The sequence below is a fragment of the Anas acuta genome, chromosome 15, assembly GCF_963932015.1.
Source record: "Anas acuta chromosome 15, bAnaAcu1.1, whole genome shotgun sequence".
In the NCBI taxonomy this organism is placed as follows: Eukaryota; Metazoa; Chordata; class Aves; order Anseriformes; family Anatidae; genus Anas; species Anas acuta.
This window is the reverse complement of record NC_088993.1, coordinates 15,647,914-15,666,759: the sequence shown is the minus strand read 5'-3', so window position 1 is coordinate 15,666,759 and position 18,846 is coordinate 15,647,914. Positions and strand designations below refer to the sequence as shown.

The 18,846-nt window shown below is 47.7% G+C and overlaps 2 protein-coding genes across 8 annotated transcripts in view; one reads left to right on the top strand and one right to left on the bottom strand.

Annotated features, from left to right (window-relative positions):
- Positions 1-467: 467 nt before the first annotated feature.
- Positions 468-16,258, bottom strand: DRC3 (dynein regulatory complex subunit 3). Of its 4 annotated transcripts, none has more exons than XM_068699614.1 (13): positions 16,100-16,258; positions 15,326-15,499; positions 13,854-13,970; positions 12,169-12,335; positions 11,437-11,583; positions 10,136-10,255; positions 9,102-9,213; positions 7,651-7,826; positions 4,918-5,049; positions 3,565-3,635; positions 2,584-2,707; positions 944-1,075; positions 468-787 (listed from the first exon to the last, which is right to left on the bottom strand). In XM_068699614.1, the coding sequence occupies exons 2-13, from the start codon at positions 15,480-15,482 to the stop codon at positions 650-652; spliced, it is 1,593 nt and encodes a 530-aa protein (XP_068555715.1). In that variant the 5' UTR covers positions 15,483-15,499; positions 16,100-16,258; the 3' UTR covers positions 468-649. The 4 variants fall into 4 exon arrangements, with proteins under 4 accessions (XP_068555715.1, XP_068555716.1, XP_068555717.1 ...); XM_068699615.1 differs by having other exon boundaries at positions 16,096-16,256; XM_068699616.1 differs by having other exon boundaries at positions 16,160-16,253.
- A 384-nt stretch (positions 16,259-16,642) lies between these two features.
- The window catches only part of TOM1L2 (target of myb1 like 2 membrane trafficking protein), a 49,149-nt gene continuing 46,945 nt past the window's right edge, over positions 16,643-18,846 (top strand). For all 4 annotated transcript variants that reach the window (XM_068699620.1, XM_068699619.1, XM_068699618.1 and 1 more), the window contains exon 1: positions 16,643-16,758. In XM_068699620.1, the coding sequence (XP_068555721.1) occupies positions 16,707-16,758 (52 nt within the window). In that variant the 5' untranslated portion in view covers positions 16,643-16,706. The remainder of the gene's footprint in view (positions 16,759-18,846) is intronic.

Here is an 18,846-nt window from a genome sequence, read left to right as displayed (position 1 = left end):
CAGAAGCTGCCCACATGTGAGCGGAGCAGCTGCTGTCACCGAGCAAGGAGGGGAATTAATGACTCCTCGCTTGGCTGTTGTGAGCAGCAGTGTGTGAGCTCCTGTGGAACCATTGATTTCCCTCCCTGCTAGCTGGGGGCTGCTCTGTTCACGCTGCAGAAAGCCGCTTTTGCAAGAGGTGGCGAGAAGACAAGGCTCCTAGGCACGCAGAGCCCCAGCCAGCCTTGTGCTTGCTGAGCTGGAAACCTGCTGTTATTCTGGGGGTGGGTTGATGGAGAGCGCTCCTCTCCCCGGCTGCCTGCGGCTCACAGGTTCCTGTCACTGCTCGCAGGTACTAAAGCTTTCAGGCGTGATGCGCTGCGCTGATTTGGTTCAATCAGCTCACAGCTGAGCCATAACCCCTTGCGACCAGGTCTGAGCACCGAATGGGCTCCGTGCCAATGGGATGGAAGAGACAAAGCTTCATCTGCTTTTCTGGAGGCAATGAGTATCTTTTATTTGCAGCTTAATGTGGGAGGGAAGGAGCACGCCTTCAGCCTGAAATGTCCTAGACAGCTCAGGCACAGAGGGGCAGCCGTCCCTGCTGGGTGCTGTGCTGCGGGGGCTGCCCTGTGCGCACCCAGAGGCAGCTGTCCAGCCCCTGGCACACCTACTCTGGCGGCTCCACGAGCACTATGCTATCCAGCTGCTCCTGGAGACTGTTATCCAGCTGCTCCTGGAGATTGTCGATGTATTGGAAAATCTCTTTGACACGGTTGCGGTTCCTGTCGATCTCATCTTGGAAAGCCTGAAGAGATGGAAGCCAAAGCAGTGCACCCACAGGCTGCCCAGCGCCCCTGGCTGCAGCACCGAGGGCTCCGGCAGAGCTTAGGGAGCGTCTCCTGCAGCAGCATCCCCACCAGCAGCCATGCCCCAGCCCCACGTGAGCACGGAGGCCCCTTACCTTCCCCGTCACCGAAGCCTGCCAGCGATAGGCGTTGGTGAGGATGTCACACTCCCGCATATTGATCTTCAGCAGGTGGACGCTGTGGGACGCGTTGACCATGTTGACGAGGGTGGTTTTGTCCACCAGAAGCTAGGAGGCAACGTGAGAGGATCAGGGGGAGGGGGGTGGGCACACAGCGAAAGCATCAGAGCTCAGAACGAGCAGCAAAACTGCAGCACTTGGGGGGAAGAAAACAGGACCCGTGTTTCAGAGCGACAAAGCCCCGAAATTGTGAAAAATTCATCAGGATGATGATTTTTTTTTTTCTGAAAAATTCATCGGGATGAATTCACTGCTTTATCCTCTGCAGGGACACGGAGCCTCGCTGTGCTGGAGCCTCGCTGTGCTGGGACGTTCTCCCTACTGCAGATGGGGAAACTGAGGCAGCACCTTTGGCCCTACCTGCTAGAGCAGGGAGCAGATGCCTGCTGTGGGCTCGCTGCCTCGCAGCACACGGCTGCCCCTGCGGGCAGCTGCTGTCAGAGCAGGGCTGCGTGAGTTCCAGCTCGCCCACCCCAGCAGCTGGGGGAAGTGGAAAATCGCACTTGGAAGGGTCTCTTGCGCTGCTGCCGCCGGCTGTAAATCTTCATTTTGGAGAGTCCCAGCTTCTAATCAAAGCAGTGACTTCTCCCGTGGCTCTAAATAGAGGGTGGCTTTGCTAAAGCGTAATGGCTCTCCTCCTGCAGCCAAGTGCAGCTGTTGAACAAATGAAGATTGCTTCTCTGTGGAAATGGATGGCAGCGAGGCAAAATGGGTGCACAGCAACGGTGCGTAACTGCAGCCATCTGCACAGCCCATAAAGCAGGGAGCTCCCCCGGGGGACTGAGGGGTCTGTTTTGTGTCTGTCAGCTCTTGATTACCCAGAGTAATAGGGGGGCTGGGATAATCCGGACCGAGCGAAAACACAGTGAATGCAAAACTCAAGTCAATTAGCCACTAAGCGAAGGAATAACAGAGGCAAAAAGGTCAGCAGCATTGCTGACTGGAGCACTGCAACAATCTTTGTGCTTTCTGAAAGGCTCCTGGGACCCCTGAGATCAGAGCAAGACTGGGGCTGCGGTGGGAGGCTGCGTTTGAAATGTCGAGTCCTGCCTCCAGAAGAGCTAAGGGGTGGGAGACCTCCGGGTGGGGGCTGCTCCTGAAATCACCGAGGCAAACAGAGCCCCCCTGCAATAAAGTGGCGTTTGGGGTCTTGTGGGAGAAGCAGGAAGAATCTGAACAAAACCAGCTTCAAGTGCAGCAGGGAAGCTGCCTAAGTGCCTGCTGGGTTGGGGCTGTCTGGAAATCAGCCAGAGAAAAGAGCTGTGCTGGAGGCAAGAGAGATTTGCTCAGCACCTCTCCTGGGCTGCTGCCACCAGCTCTTGCAGAGCCCAGGGAAACCTGCAGTGCAGTCATCCTCTGTCCTAGTCAGCAGAGATGCCCAGCAGCACTGCGGTTCAGCCAGGCAGCTGGGACTTCCTCTAAGGAAGCTACGTTCTGGTTTAGACCTAGCTCTAGCTGTATTGAGCCTCCTGGAAATCCCTCCCTGTCTGAGAAAAGGCTGTGGCCTTCTCTTCCTGCTGACTCCTTAGTGGAGGTGAATTATTTGGTGCCCTCACCTCATGAACGTCATCTGGAAGATCCTCATCAAGCTCATTCTTGACTGATTTCTCCAGGGTGTTGATGGAGATCTCTAGCAGTTTTTCATGGTGACGGTTTTCCAGGTCCCGGCACTGGGCCATCGTATAGAAGACGGTTAAGGAAAAAGCTGAGCACACCATTCACTTTGAGAGATGAAACTGGACCTCCTGTAACGAGAAGCTGAGGCTTGGAAAAAGCAACGATGTGAAAGAGAGCTGCCAGGCCTAATGCAGGCATGCAGAAAAGCACTCTGGTGTCCTCTGTCCTCACAGCAGGCTTCCAAGGGAAACAGCCGAGCTGCTGCCAGAAGCTGCTGTGATGTCAGGATTTGCACTTTCTGCTCTTAATCACAGCTCACATCAGGTCTCATCCTCGCTGCTGTATATTACACTGAGACTGTGCCTGGGTTTGCGGAGGAAACTGAGGGAGGCCTCTCAGGATAAAAGCCAAGCTCTGAATATGCCAATTATTTGCACCACGCCAACAGATTTATTTATATAGGGTAAACTGTCACTGAAGTACTTCGCTGTTCTTATCTCACCTTGTTCCAGAAGACATCCGTAACACAAAGATGAAGGCCATTTAAAGAAGCTTCAGGAAGAACTGCAGGTACTTCTGTGGCAAGAAAGCACATAGAAGACAGCCTAGCCAGGTCTTCTAGGAGTTGTGTCATGCGTGGTTGAAGAAAAAAAAAAAAGCAAGATTCTTACAGGGGAGAAAGCTGTGTAAGTCCTACAGAATTTCAGTACAGGAGAACTTAGCCAGAGCCCTTTGTGCTTTCCAAGTCTCCAAGACAGACTTTGGGCACTTTAAATGGCCATTCCTGCAAAGCTGGGAAAATGGCTTTTCTGTTGACTAAAAATAATCCGGTTCTATTCCAAGGGCTCAGTTCTGGATTTAGGAGTGAGGCATACGTACCTCCCTCAGACGTCCACACCAACACGCTGTCAAAAGGATATATCCCTTTAACGTTTTCAATGAATGTTGATGCTATGACAGCAATGTTTTTTTCAAAATCCTTTATTAGTTCCTTAGCAGAAGGAAAAAAGAGGAAACGTTACAATGAACACTTTCCTGAACACAAAAAGGAATCTAGGAAGCACCTAAAATTGATTATAAATTGGACTCACTGCTGTTATTAGCACAGTCAGAAAATGAACTGCCTGAAGCATGTAAATTGTTTGAAAGTTGCAAGAGTTTCTTTTCTCATTCAGGGACAGAAAATCAGAATCAGCTCGCTAGAGAGAAGTTGACTGAATGATACTTACCTGGTCTCTGGAGCGAGTCAGCCGATCACTTTGAACCCTCACGTAACGCACAGAGCGTGCTGTATTCCTGCACGCTGCCATGCTGCAGTCTCCTTGTATATCTGAAAAGCCTCTTGTCAGAGGCAATAAGCAGTGCCTAGGCTTGCTGCAGCTTTTGTTTTAGTCCTCAGAAACTAAAATTGCTGCTGCCTAGTGCCTCTCTCAAAAATGGCTGCCGGAGAATCTGTTAAGTGTTGCACTTACTGTCTTGATAAAACAGTTACAGCCACCCAAATCCTGTAAATCCAGAAGGGCATGCACACAGGAATGCTTCTGATCTTTCCACCAGTGATTGCAGATATATTAGGAGCAATTCAGAAAGCATTAAAAGGCGCAATCCTGATGCAGTAAGGAATCCATTTTGAGCTCCTGCTTTCTGTCACGCACATTCACAGAAGTAAACTGCTGCATCTGCTTGCATAAAGGCTGCAGATCCTGCCTGTTAGCTTATAATAGATTAGGGCTTTTTGTTTGTTGTTGTTTTTAAATGAAGATGCACATTAGGAGCCCTGCCCTAGTTTTTGAGGAGAAGTCTGGGGAGAAAAAAGGCAGCTATTATGCAAGCAAATGCGGTAAGCTGAGCAGGAACGTGTGTAATCTTATTCATAGCGAGGATCAGCTTCAAAGAATTACACTTCTAGAATCCCAAATGCATATCCCATACCATGCAGAGACTTCTGTACTCAGTCCTATGAAATGACTGAACAACTTCAGCTCCCTTTCTCTAAAGCTTTGGGAATCAGCTTGGATAGATGTGAGGGAAATACCATGTTCTGCTCTGAGAAAAAGAAACTTGTTGCAGCGTATCAATTTCCAGGGCCTGACACCACCCAGATCAACCCTGAGCAAAGAAAGCCCGAAATTTAGACAGAACATCAGGCTGACTGGAAGAACTGTACGTCCCTATTCGTGCAATGGGCTACTATGCAGAGGGGTGCAGCAACAGAAAAACGACCCCCTTGCATCCTGGATGGGAGGCTTAACAGGTATGTGCTTGAACCTTACCTCCAGCTGGTCAGCTGTTTGTATTTCCAAGGTCATGAGCGTCTCTGACAGCTGAAGTATGTCCTCGTTGTACTCCGCTCGTTTCGACTCAGCAATATTGTAAGTAGTGGCATGATGAATCTCATCCAGCCTCTAAACACAGAGATACATAAATTACTTATAGTTTGTGTTCAGCACTCCATTGCAATTTAATTAACTTGTTACATATGTGAGAAAAGTTCCTGCTGCTGATTAGCTGAAATGAAATGTGATGATTCAGTAAGTCTCCGGATTTACATACTGGGAAGGCAACAGTGCTGAGGTATGCTCCTGGGTAAACGATCCCGTGCAAGGCAGTGACACTGGTGAAAACACTTCTTCATCCTCCAGTCACCAGATGACTTTGCCCTTTCTGTGCTTCCAACTTTGGCTCCCTTCTGACACATTTCAAGTAAAATATATATTATATATTACATTCTTGACATTGCTGGCCATGAAGAAGAGATTAACAATTACTCTGAAAAAGAAATGCAGGCCTAAATCCTGATCCCCTTCCTGTCAAGGAGAATCTTGATTGACTTCCACGGGGTCAGGATTTAGTATTCTGAGTATGGAATACCTATCATTGCCTGACTTCCTCTTACAGCATGGATTTATTGCCCCTTCAGAATTAAATATTGACGTCAGTTTTGTATCAGGCAAGATTTATTATTTCTTGGATCAAAAAAAAAAAATCCTCTTGTGCTGAGCAACATATTATTTTCAAATCTATTTTCAAATCAAATATTAATAGGAGGAAAAAATAAACATCTCGGGATGTCTAATCCAATCCTCCTGAGAGGAAACAGAATAGGCTAAAAGAGTGAATTCTTACCAAAAGCATTGCCAAGACTTGTTTCTGAAAACCGATTATCCAAATTTTGCAGCATTAAAAGTGGGGAAGAGCAAGATATTTTCTTTCCTACCATAAGGAAGATGGGAGGTCCCCAAAAGCTCCCAAGCCACCCAAATCACACTTCTAGAAGCAGGAACTTTAAAGGTCAAGGCCTTTAATGCTTCTTTGCTCCCTCACCAGCTTCAGAGAGCAGTGTTATTTTACAGGTTGTCCAAGCTCGCGTGAAAGGATTACAGCCAGCCAAACAGCCCCTAAGAACGGTTGACAAATTCCAGTCTGCTGGGACCTTTGCACTTTTTAAACTTCTCCATCAGCTTTAAATGACTGTTAAAAGACAGTGCTCATCTTGGGTGCTGACTCTTCCAGTATTTATGTGAAAACTGTCACCCTGACCACCGTGTCCTGCCATGGCTGAGTCTGTTGGCTACCAAACAAAGATGAACTGTCAAAATCTGTCCTTAGCCACAAATATATATTATTTAGATATATTTATTACAGAGGATCTGTTGGGAATCAAGTGCTAGTTAACCGAGTATGCATATCAATCTCCATCAGTTGCCTTCTGGCAAATCTGCCAGCTAACATCCCGACTGGAGTTGCCAGAGCCCGTTTGCCAGCATGAGTCAGCAGGGTTCAAGGACCTGGGGACGGTGACTCAGCAGGCTGCCAGCTCGTGACAAGGCACCTAAATAAATGTGACCCGGTTTTCAAAGAGCGAGCGCTCGTGACTCTGCCTGGTGTCAGTTGTCAGGGACTCGTTCTGCTCAGCTGACAGTTTTACCAGGCTTTAGCCCCCTTGATTTTTTTTTTTTCCTGTGGAAACAAAATAATGATCCATCTATTATACCTGGTTACATGGGGATCCAGCTAGAAGCTACGCCCTGAGCAGCCACAATGGATGGCTGCAGTTGAGCAGAATGAAAAAAGATTTTTCTGCTTTAAAACAGGACTAGAAACGCATTACAACAATTTACCTGATTTTTCTCAAAGTTCTTTGAACTGTTGTTGGCAAAATGAACTGAATGAGAAAATGACTTGAAAACAAGCTGAATAACCTGCAATTTCCTTTTCTTCCCTATTTTTCAATGAAGGAGGAGCAGCTGGAGGCCTCAGAGAGAAGACAAGTGCCGTTAACACTGATAACCCTTTTTTTTTTTTAAATCAGTACAATCAAAAACATTGAATGGACAGGGTCAGCATTTTCATTTTCATAAAGACCAGCAATTCCTGTGTGGCAATGAGATGTTTAACCATCTTTTTTTTTCCCCAGTAAAGCCTTGATGAACATTTACCTGGACAACAGACAGGTATCTCATGGACAACGAGATAACACTATGGCATATTAACTTTGTCCTACACTAAATTTCCATTTCCAGCACAGATAAAAGCTGTCCGTGTTGGCTGTGGTTTGATGAAGGGGCTGAAACTTCAAACCCCAAATCCTTTTCCTTTATAGAGCCCTAAAACCTCATGTTAATGACATTATATTAGAATCATAGAATATCCCAAGTTGGACAGGACCCACACAGATCATCGAGTCCAACTCCTGAGTCCCCAAAGGACCACCCAAAAAATTAGAACATGTGTCTGAGAGTATTAGCTAACATAACTTCTTGGTACAGATTGATACTTTTAATACACATGCTATATATATTTTTTATCAGACCAGATGTCCTGCAGAGCTCCCTTCCAACCCCAGCCATCCTGTGACTCGGCAATTAGGGACCAGGCACTGACTCCTGGTCCTGCACTATAAATCCAGGTTCATAATCCTAATTTAATGGAGTTACCCTAGTTCTCAGTAAAACTGAAAGCTAGTACATGATATAACAAACTAATAAAAGTATAAAGAAAATTACCTCTTTGTTCTGATTTTCAAAATCTAGGATTATTTTACTCCCTTCTTGTTGGTTGGCTGTTAACACTTCATGAAGGCCTTCGTAGAACTCAGAGACTTCAGCTTCTCGTTTTTCATACTCTTTCAGACCATAGTTAAATAGGTTCTCACAAACTGAAACAAAATCTTTCCTGTATGTGACACCAGAGTCAAGGTATTTTGTTTGTTCAGTGGAGCAACAAGCATTTCTAGCTCTGTAAATTTGGGCAACGACTTACAAGCTACTGTTATGTAAACCCTGTGGTTCTTGCTGGCACCAGACTTCCTCCTATTCTGTCTGTGGCAGGACTGGATCACATTCTCTGCATAGGATTTTGCTGCCTTAGGGGTATGGAGAACGCTGTAGCAGCTTGAGGGGAAAAAGGCCTTGAGGACAAAAAGGAAATACATACACATCTCTGACTCTTTTGTGACACAGCAGCAGAATGAAGCGTACAACCCTATCCGTCTTCACAAGTGTGAATACAGTGTCTGTGGAGTTAATAAATACAGCTTTGGAGCCTACAGCCAGAGCACAGAATAAACTACTGACTTGGTAGCATCACAAAAATAACGTCAATTTTTCTTCTGCTATTATCTTGGCAATGGAATTGTTTCTGGAGTATATTGTAGTTAAGCCATGATGCATTTTTCCCCAACAGTGTAATGCAATTTTAAGGAAGGTCAAGTTACTGGCCTTGACAATGCTCTATTAATCTGAATGAGAAATAAAAAAAAATAAAAGTGTCTGCTTTCTGATCCCCCGTGTAGGAGCAATGATCAGAAAAATGTGCTGGCCTGAAAACTTCATGTAGCCAGCTCTGGCAGGTCATGAGATATGCAACTCATATAATTCTGATTAGTCTGTTCCCATCTCCTACCACTTCAATTTCAACATGATTTTAGCAACTGTGCTCTTACAATCTAACTGACAGAGATTTATCTTACAGCTCATTTTAAACTTTAAGTGGATTCCAGACTTAGAGACAGCACAAAGCCTTGATTCTTGAAGGGTCAGAAAAGAAGACTACTGAAATTATGTTTGATTCAAGTGAAGGGAAAGGAATATGGTAATTACAATGGGGAGAGCTTGAAACGCTGGAATCTCATGACCTGTCGCTGACAGAAGCGAGCAGTTATACAAATAGCTTGTTTCAAGCTGGGCTGGCCAGCTTGCCAGTAATACAAACCATTTGTTTGTAGCCCTCATATTTCATGAGATATCAAGCCTTAAAGCTGTCAGTGGTCTCATGGTCTCGCAGTGTTTTTCTGGCACCGTTCCAAAATTGAGCACAGAAAGTCTCAGATCTTAGATCAATGTAGCTTTCAGTCCTGGACAAAAGCAACGGATGAAGAGTCCCTGCGGATGCACCTCCTTCTTAACTCAAGTCATTAGGTTTTAGCTCTAGGTTTTTTAAACCCAGGAAGGATATGCCTGCAGCAGGTCATCCACTCCAGGGAGGTAAGCCAGTTTGGCAGCTTCTGTATCCTCTGCATACAAACTGTCAAACAGGAATGATCCATTCAGGTACTCAACAAAGGCTCTCTTTGAAAAGAATCAGAGCAATGTAAGTAAAATAAAGAGTGCTAACCTTCTGCCACTCCTTAGGATGTGTCTCTCCTAGAAGCTCTTTACCAGCAGAGGAACACCGGTGGGCTGTGGAGTAACGATCTATGCAGACACAGTCACACCACAACAACCGATTTACCACCAGGTCATGAAAGCACCCTGCCACTGGCCTGAGAGCCATCCTGGTTCACATGTGGCTTTACTGCTAGAACTCTAGCCTAAGGACAGAAAACACTATTTAATCTTACATAAAGCACCATGACACACTACCATGTATTGCAAGACCATTGAGCCTTGCAGGTAAGGAGTGGGCTTCGGGGAGGCTAGGAGGAAAGAGCTGCTGGTGTCCCTCCTGTCACTTAACCTCCTCCTGCTCTTCAGCCAGTCTGGTCTTCTAGCAGTCTGGAACACACAGCCAGACTGTAACTGAAAGTACCCCTCCTCCTGGCCTTATTTTCAGTCTGTTCATAGCATTATAACAATCTCAAAGCCCTGGAGACTTAAACCATAAAACAAAACTAAACAAAACCAACATTAACTTAGGAGCAAACTTGCTGCACCATGAGAACACTAACAGTTCCCTCAGATGTGTAATTTTCTTAATCTCCCATCAGGCTGATAAGATCCCGGGGTATGATTTACTATAGAGCTTCTCAGGGTCTATATCTGCAGTTTCATTGTTCAGCCAAAAGAATTATGCTCCCCCGCATCATATGTACTCACGGCAGTTTCTGTTTTCATTCAAAAGAGATTCGGAGATCAGAAATTAATCCTAGCCTTAGTTTTAGCACAGTTGGTGTTAACCTCTCATTAAAACTTAAAGCAGGTACAGGAGAAGTCAGCATCTGTTGCACATCTTTCTCCTGAGACAATACACAACCAGCTGAAGAACACGCACCTCGTGGTACTCCAGCTCCTTCTGCTTTGCCAGCTTCTCCTCCAGCTGAGCCAGGGCCTGAGCCTCCTCATGTTCCAGAGGGTCAATGAGATAGTGATACTTTGAAACAGCAAGTTCTCGCTGAGAAACACAAAGAAAGAGGGTATTTGATCAGATTACCCAGCATTGCCCAACAAATCTAAGCGTAAGCTTTCCATCTTTGTATAAAGGGCATCTAAATTACATCTGCACCTCCGTTTCTTTGTGGTCTTTTTATTAAACTACTTACGAAGTTTCTAATCCATTCCTCGCCCCACGTTTTGTTGACGTATTACTCTGCCTTTGCATTCAACGCATCTGAACTGATTCAGTCCTAAGCAATTTTTAATCTACCAGCTTCCTCATCTTTAGGGGTTTTGTTCATTTTTTCCTTTGTTTGTTTTTAGCAGGACTCCCTGTTTTGACTTTGAATTTGAGATCTGACTGGATTTACTACTGAGTTTAATACATCTACCGGGGAGGAGATGGCTCATCCGAGGAGTGGATGGCAAGGTAGTAGCAGGGGCAAGAACCTAATTAGCTTGCCACTGAAGCTTGACAAACTTAACTGTGCAATTCTAGGGCATACAGGCTGTACAAGCAGGGACTAGACTCAGTGACCTGGAAAGCCCTTCCAGTCCTATGGTAAGAGTAGTGCATGTTCCAAGTACAGCTCCTGCTCTGTACCAAGCAAATTTAGAATTAATCACATTCTTTGGTTATTACAAATAACAACAACAACAAACTTCTGTGTTCCCTTCAGTCCTGGGATCAAAAAGCAGTCCCATGGGCTACCAGTGCTGGTGTATGGTCCTGTTTTCAGAAATCAGGAATGGGAAATGCGTTCGGATGGCACTTCCTTGCCTGGATAATCTGTCAGTCCACTACTGAAACAAATTGCTCCGTGAGCAGCAGGACCACCAAGCCTGCTTTCCTCAGGACTTTTGTCTCAAGACTGATCTCTGAGAAGTCTTGCACTCACACTGCAGCATCTCTGCGGCAGTATTAACCGGGCCCCTCTCCCACAGACAGCTGCTGATTTTCAGAAAACCTGTGAAGACACAATACCTTTGACACCTCTACCTCTCTGCCAGGTTTGATAGAATCTGGCCTGCAGGTTCACAGCTGTTAGGTGAAGAGGGAATAAACACTGCACGTTTCCGTAGGTCTAATTTCTGCGAGGAAGCTTCCCCACATGCTAGAATATTGCAGGCATACCAACAAAGCAAATGCTCTGCAATTTGGTGCCCAATTTCACGAGAGGGAGATGCAGACATACTTACTGTGGTGTCGCTCACGCGTTTGAAGTCCAAGTATACCAGATCTGGAATGTGAGCAACAACAAACAGCACATACTGCTCCTCTTCGCAGAAAGGGTTCCCTGTGAGATTCAGCGTGCGCAGCTTCTTAAACCTCCTGAGATAAACCACCTGTGCCGACGGGAAAGAGATGCCGTGCTTCCCAGCGCCATGGAAACACACGGTTCTGAAATTCATTGCTCTTATCACAGTTCTGTTGCAGTACGTATCCCGCTCAGCTGCCAAACACAGGCGAGATTAAATTACACGTTTCTAATGCTCTGGGGAAAGGAAAAACTTAAAAGAGGCATCGTGAATGTGTAAATGATGGGTGTATGAAGGAGGCCTTTAGTCTTAGGGTGAGGGACAAATCACGGATCTCATACTGGTAAACTGCCCTCAAAAAGAACCCTTAACAAATCCTAGCCTTCGCTCCCTCCTTTCTTCAAATGTTGCTGCTTATTCCTATTCCAGCTCTCATGGGAACCAATAGGACTTTCCCCACAGATGACAGCAGTAGCAAAGCCAGGCCCTGATGAGCGAATAATGTACACAAGAAAAAGCTGAAATAAGCACTTTAAACCTGCAAAACTGTAACTTAGACTCTAGACAAAGTGAAATCCTAAGGAGAATTTTCCCTTGCTCAGATGGCAACCACCGGTTTTAGAATATTTGATCCTTTGGTAAGGAACAATTGCAAAGACAGGGAGCACTCACATCTTCCAGAGCAGTCAGGTTATTCTTTCCTATGGAGAAAATCTGTAGCTCTTGTAACGTGTCCATATGCTCGATTTTAGATATTCTGTTATTGTAGAGGCTTAGGTCCTGCAGTTTGACAAGGGTATCCAGGCCCTCAATTACTTCAATATTGTTGAAGGACAAGTCTGGGGAAGAGTATAGAAATCAAAAGTTTTACAAGCAAAAGTTAAATCATTTCTAACAGAATACCCTGATCCAATCCTTGCATTTAGCCTGGGTCATGATTTAGGAGTCTATACACAATGTTTTCCTCAGGGGTGTTCAGTGTCCCACAGGACAGGGTGAGCATAAATTCGTCATTCTTTGGGTTAGGAAGCACCAGACACTTCTCCTTACAACTGCCCACACAACTCTTATATAAGGATGAAGACATTCCACACAGAGTCCACATAAACAACCTCATAGTGATTTCTACCTTATGGGGAAAACCAAAATACAAGAAAAGAGGCAGGGAAAGGCCCTTACAAGGGTGGTATTTCTGTGACAAGTTTGACATTCCCTGCCTTGTCATTCAGGCTCTTGCCTGCCATACCAATTCCCCCAGACCAAGATATGTCAGCTCCACGCTCACAACCACCCTCCTGTCAACAGAGACATGCTCACTGCACCTATTTCATTCATTAATATTTCCTCATCTCATCCTGCCAGAACTTCCATCCTAACGCCTACACTCACCACAGATAAGGGCAGCCTTTGCTTTCGGGCCAGTCAGTACTGAGTGTTTCAGGAGTCCAAAGGCAGTGACGAGGTCTGCATCACCCTAGTCCCTGGATGGCTAAGGCATTCACACAGCAGCTGCTGAACCACCGCAACCTTTGGGCAAGCTGAAACCCATGAGAGTGCTTCAAAACACTCTGCTTACGCTGTGCTGATCAGCTGTTGATTCACAAGTGCATTAGTCATCTGCCCAGTAGAACGGTGCAGACAACAGGGCGGAAGAACTCATTAGACATTTCAAGACGTTCTTATGAGCCAAAGCCTCCATGCTATTTTCAGTGGCAAGTGAGGATATATTTACACTGCCACCCAATAACAAAGCTGCAGCTCCCAGCGAGTGCTGTTAGCTAGGAATCTGTAGCAGCAAGGTCACTGATCTGCCCAGCATCAGAGCCCGCATCGCTGAGTGATGCTGCTGTCCCTGTCCTGAGTTTTTGGCTGAAAGTAGTCAGGTAAGACTACAAGGACAGGTGCTTTTGGGGACAACAAAGGCAACAAGCCCTTAAGCTTGTAGGGTTGAAGACAGCACTGTCTTTCAGGGGGTTCCATGCTCCAAAATGCTTGCATTACCTTTGAAAACAGCATACAGATTTCTAAGTCACAGGGGAGTTTCCATAAATATTTACGAAAGTCACCTCGAAATATGAGTACAAAACCTGGAGACAGCCTTGAAATCGCAGCTTCCTGTTCCTGCCACACCAAATGTATTAAAACCAGGCTGTTAAACATTTGAAGGATTTTTGTGCAGTACTGATATTCATGCCTTTTGACATTTGACAGTCAAATGAGGAAACACACCGACAGCTAACAGCCTTCCCTGGGAAAGCTCCTATCAGTTGTGTTTGAGGAGGAATGTGACGTCCTGGCTTTATCACAGATTGCTTTGCACCTGAGAAGGCATCCAGCCCCATACGCCTGCATCTTACCGAGCCAGACAAGGTGAACCAGACTCTCCAGAGCTTCTATCTTCTCAATGATGTTGTTGTCCAGCTGCAGTTTAGTCAGATTCTCAAACTGCCACAGATTATCAATCTGCAGGATATCTAAAGGCACAGGAAAAAAAATAAAACTGCTTTTTAGGTGAGGCAGCTTTCAGTTTAACAGACGTACTACCTTTCCTAAGGAAAAACACCCAGTCTTACTTCAAAAATGATTTTTAGCAGCTTACAACAATGTGATTACTGCCCTAGAGAGCTGAGAGGTCCACTGGCTGGATGTGATTTCAGTGGAGCAGCCCAGTTAACCTCAGTGTCCTGCACCAGCACACACTGCTCATCAGCGATGCCAACGAGCCACTGAGGGGATGCTGACTGCACTCTACAGTGGCTTTATGAATCCTCTACTAGGAGGCCTTGACCTTTATTTTCCTTTCCAGCTTTGAAAGCAAGGTTTGGGATGAAACTCTGCTTTTTTTTGCTGTATTTTCAGGCTACTGCTGGCCAGCTACTGCTTTTGTAATTCACGCTCCTGCTCCTGGGATTTTCTTCGCAGGAGAACAAGTTGGGATCTAATGTTTCTGTGAGGGTGGCAGTTTAGAACTGATCAATATCACCGCATTTAGCTTTCTCCAAAAACAGAACCACAAGGGCAGGCTGGTAGGCATTACAGCAAAACGTTAGGACCAAGGTGACAGAAAATACAGAAAACTCTTGCTCCCAATTCTTTTCACCGCGATGGCTTCCCAGCAGGTTTCACTAGGTGCTGTTGTTTATTGAGCACTCAATTGCACCCACAAAATGGTCACACAGTTCTCTCTTGTATTTGTAAAGAAATACATGCAGGATCAGGTAATTGAGAGCACGTCCTAAGGAGCTCATCCAATATGTGCATTATTTTACTGGAGCACGCAACGAATAACCAACAATTTTGTCCATGAAATTATATATCCCCAAAATGCTCAAATATCAAACCAAATGTTCTTTCTTTTCATTTTCTGAATGCAAGTTTACGACTAGTTTGGCAGTAAGAGATGAGTTTTGATAACGTTACCGATGGCCAGAGGAAGCTACCAAATTGAAGTGTAATCACCACAATCTGCCACGTAGCTCTCACATAGCCACCAGAGCTGGCAGAGCCTGCCCAAAATTTCATTTGGCCACGTACAGAAGGGCCCAATAGGCCTGTGGCCTGTAGGTGTCACCACAATATAGATGTTAAATAAGAATAGCACTGACAAGAGCAGCATAAAGCCAAGCAGCTTCAAAGCTGCCCACAAGCAAAGCCACCCAGTCCTCTCAACTGAAACTACTTCATACACGCGTGACTAAAAATCTAAGTCCCGACATTATTTTTCACCTAACAAACCCAAGCTGATCATTATTGTTTAATTGCTGGGTAGCCACCTAATATTATTGGAGGGTAAGCGAATTAAAAAACATATATATGTTCTGATACTCACTTCTAAAACCGAGCTGTAGTTCCATCACATTTTTGAGGTCAACACCTTCACTTTTGGCGAGTCTCCCTATGTCCTCTGGCCATTGCTCTTCAACTGCTTTCTGAAGCATTTCATCGTCGATAACATTTGGCTTGATGCTGTTGTACGACTGACTCATTTTTAGAGGATATCAGCCTTAATGGACAGAAAAAAAAGAAAAATTAAATCCAGTGCCTGGCTGCTATTTCTAATGCTCATTGAGCTGGCACGATAACACCAAGGAATTAAGACCACAGTCAAGTATTAAGACCTAACGCCTCATAGCTGATGTCAAGGATGCACTTGACTTTTATCACAAGGTCACTGGTGTGACTTTATGATAAATGGCACAGCCTTCTCACCACGTTTGAGGGTTTTTTTGTGGAGAATGTTAGATTCTGGCCAGATAAATAGAGCAGGGGAGAAGCTCTGGGCACAGCCTGTAACAGCCACGGCCCAGCACCTGCTGCTGAAATCCCTCTTCGTGAAGAGGGCATAATTAAGGCCTTGGGCACCATTTACATTTAGCCTTAAAAGGTATGTTTAAACTTATAGGAAAGTTTGAATTACAAAGCAATTACACAGTATTTACAGCAGATAATTAACAGCAGCGGTTTGCTGAGTTTTAAACACCGATTTCATAATAAAAGTCAAAAAAAATTGCAGAAAAAGGAGAATTATAAAGAGCACAGCAGTTTTGTGAAGATATTTAATGCAGATCCCCAGAAAAGGCTGTCAGATGGAGCCCATACACACACAGACTCCTTCCCTGCGGGACCAGGCACAGTTTATTCCCTGCCTCTGCCGTTCCCAGACCCCTCACGGAGCCCAGGCCCAGGCCCAGGCCCAGAACCAGGCCCCGCCGCCCCCTGCCCCGGTTGCTAAGGAAGCCCGGGAAGCGGTTGCTAGGGGAAGTCACGTGACCACCCGGGAGAGGGGTGGGAAGGGCGAGCCGCTAATCAGTGCGCGAGAAAACCGTGTCAGCCAATCAGCGCCCCCCAGCGTGCCCCGGGGGCGGGAGGAGGAGCGTACGATTGACGTCGCACTTGGCCAATAGTGTTGCAGAACGCAGTGCACGTCGCCCAATGAGGAGTGCCGCTAGCAGCGCCCCTGCTGTCCATCAAGCAGAGGGCGTGGGAAGGGCGGGGACCACCGCGGGGGCGGGGCGTTCTCTTGACAGTGACGGGCGCGCGCCTCGACCTATAGGAACACGGGGCGTGCGGGAGAGGACCAATGGGATGCGAGGAGGCGGGACGCGCTCGGCAAAACGAGCGGGGGTTGGTGCGGGCGGCTGTCAGTCAGGGCGGCGGAGGGGGCAGGGAGGAGGGCGGGCCGCCGGGCCGCTGTTTGTTGTCATCCCAAGATGGAGTTCCTGCTGGGGAACCCCTTCAGCACCCCGGTGGGGCAGAGCCTGGGTAGGGCGGCCGGGAGGGGAAAAGGGGGGAAAATAGGGGGAAAGGGGGCGAAAATGGGGGGTCCTGGGGGGCAATGGGGGGTAATGGGGGGGATTAGGGGGGCAATGGGGGGCTTTAGGGGGGTAATGGGGGGCAATGAGGGGAAAATGGGGGGCTCTGGAGGAAAATGGGGGGTCTTGGGGGGTAATGGGGGGCTTTAGAGGGGTAATGGGGGGAAAATGGGGGGCTCTGGGGGAAAATGGGGGGTCTTAGGGGTGTAATGGGGGACATTAAGGGGGAAATGGGGGGCAATAGGGGGCTCTGAGGGGCAATGAGGGGAAAATGGGGGGCTCTAGGGGGGCTCTGAGGGGAAATAGGGGGCTCCAGGGGGAAATAGGGGGGAAATTGGGGTGCCTAGGAGGGGTAGTGGGGGGTAATAGAGGGTTCTGAGGAGCAGTGGGGGGCTTTGAGGGGACAATAAGGGGGAAATGGGGGCTGTGAGGGGCGTTAGGGGTCCCTGGGTGAAAATAGGGGGCTGTGGGGGAAATTAGGGGTCCCTGGAGGAAAATGGGGGTCTGTGGGGGGCGTTAGGGCGCTTTGAGGGGGAAATGGGGGGCTGTGGGGAGCGGTAGGGGGTTTGAGGGGGAAATGGGGGGCTATAGGGGGCTCTGGGGGTGGTGAGGCACCACGAATTGGGGAGCCTGGGGGGTCAAGGGGGTGCCAGGGGTGCTCTGGGGTGTTGGGGAGGTCTGGGGAGGGCCTGGAGGTGGGGAACTGGGGGGTCCTGGAGGGCTCTGTGGGGGTCCTGGGGGGTTCAGGGGGCTCTGGGGGGAGGCAGAGGGCTGTGGGGCTGCTCGGGGGGGGGGTTGGTGGAGGGGGGAGCTGTGTTGGTGTTTGCCCCATCCTGGTCGTCTCCTTCCTCTTTGTCCCCAAGCGTTGAAACCTCCCGGGGACGTATGGAGGTGCAGGGAGGGTGTTGGGGTACGCTCGGTTTTCATCCCAATGCTCGAAACGTGGTGGTGGTGATCACCCTTTGGTGGTGTCGGGGGGCTTCGTGTCAGCGTGGCGACCCTGTGAGGCTGGGGCAAGGCTGGTTTCGGGTGAGCAGGGCCATGGGAGGAAGCCCAGGCTCTGCCCCTGCAGGGCCCCACACCTCACCCGTGGTTGCCATCCCCTCCTGCGTGGAGGTGCTGAAGAAACACGGGTGGTGGGGACGGACACGCTGCCCCCGCTTCCCGCAGCACGGAGACTGTCGAACGCGCTTTGAGTTCACTTGTCCTCTTCAGCAAAGCCGTCCTCTTAATTTTCCTTATTTATTTTATAAACAGCAGTAATCCTAACGCCTCGCTCAGGGCGTTATGTGCAATATAATATATGGCCACGTGTAGCCCAGCCTCCAGCTATGCTCCATTATGAAGTGACAGGGGACTGGTTCCTCTGGGAATCGAAGCAGAACGTTTTGCAGAGGGCCGTGGCCTCAAAACCCAGAAGCTCTGGTCCAAACACGGAGAGTTTGAGGCCGAGGAGGCGAAGGGCAGAAGTTTGATGTGATTTGGGTGGCATCTGCCAGGCCGCCTGGACGGGAGCTCTTTGAGGAGCGTCATCCAGTGAGGGCAGGGATTTCTGATCCGTTTCTTCAGGTTTTGGCAGATTTTTTAGCACCAGTAAGTGGTTTAAAGGAGTTTCCTTCATTCTCAGTTATCGTGGAGGGTTTTAATGCTGCGATGTGCTTTGCTAGCCTTCTGCTTTCCTGCCTGCGTCCCCCTGCTCTTCCATAAGCTTAGGGCTGCGTGCAGGGCTCATAGCACAAAATCCAGTTGCACTTTACGTTTTAGCATCCCTCGGGGTGGGAAGCGATTCCCTCCAGGTTTCATTTTGGAAGCTTTGTGCTTCTGGTGGCGCTGCCAGCGATGCCTCCCCGAGACAGCAGCAAAACAAAAGCACGCCTTGTTCCCAGCCGCCGCCGCTCGCCCCGCGCTCCCCCGGTTTGTTGTGCTTGGTTTTTTCTTTCAATGAGCTCGCAGATTACAATTCTCACTCCTCTTCCTTCTCTAAAAGAAGCCGAGAGCTGTCGGATTGCTGTCCAAACACGCTGTGCTGGGTGCAGTT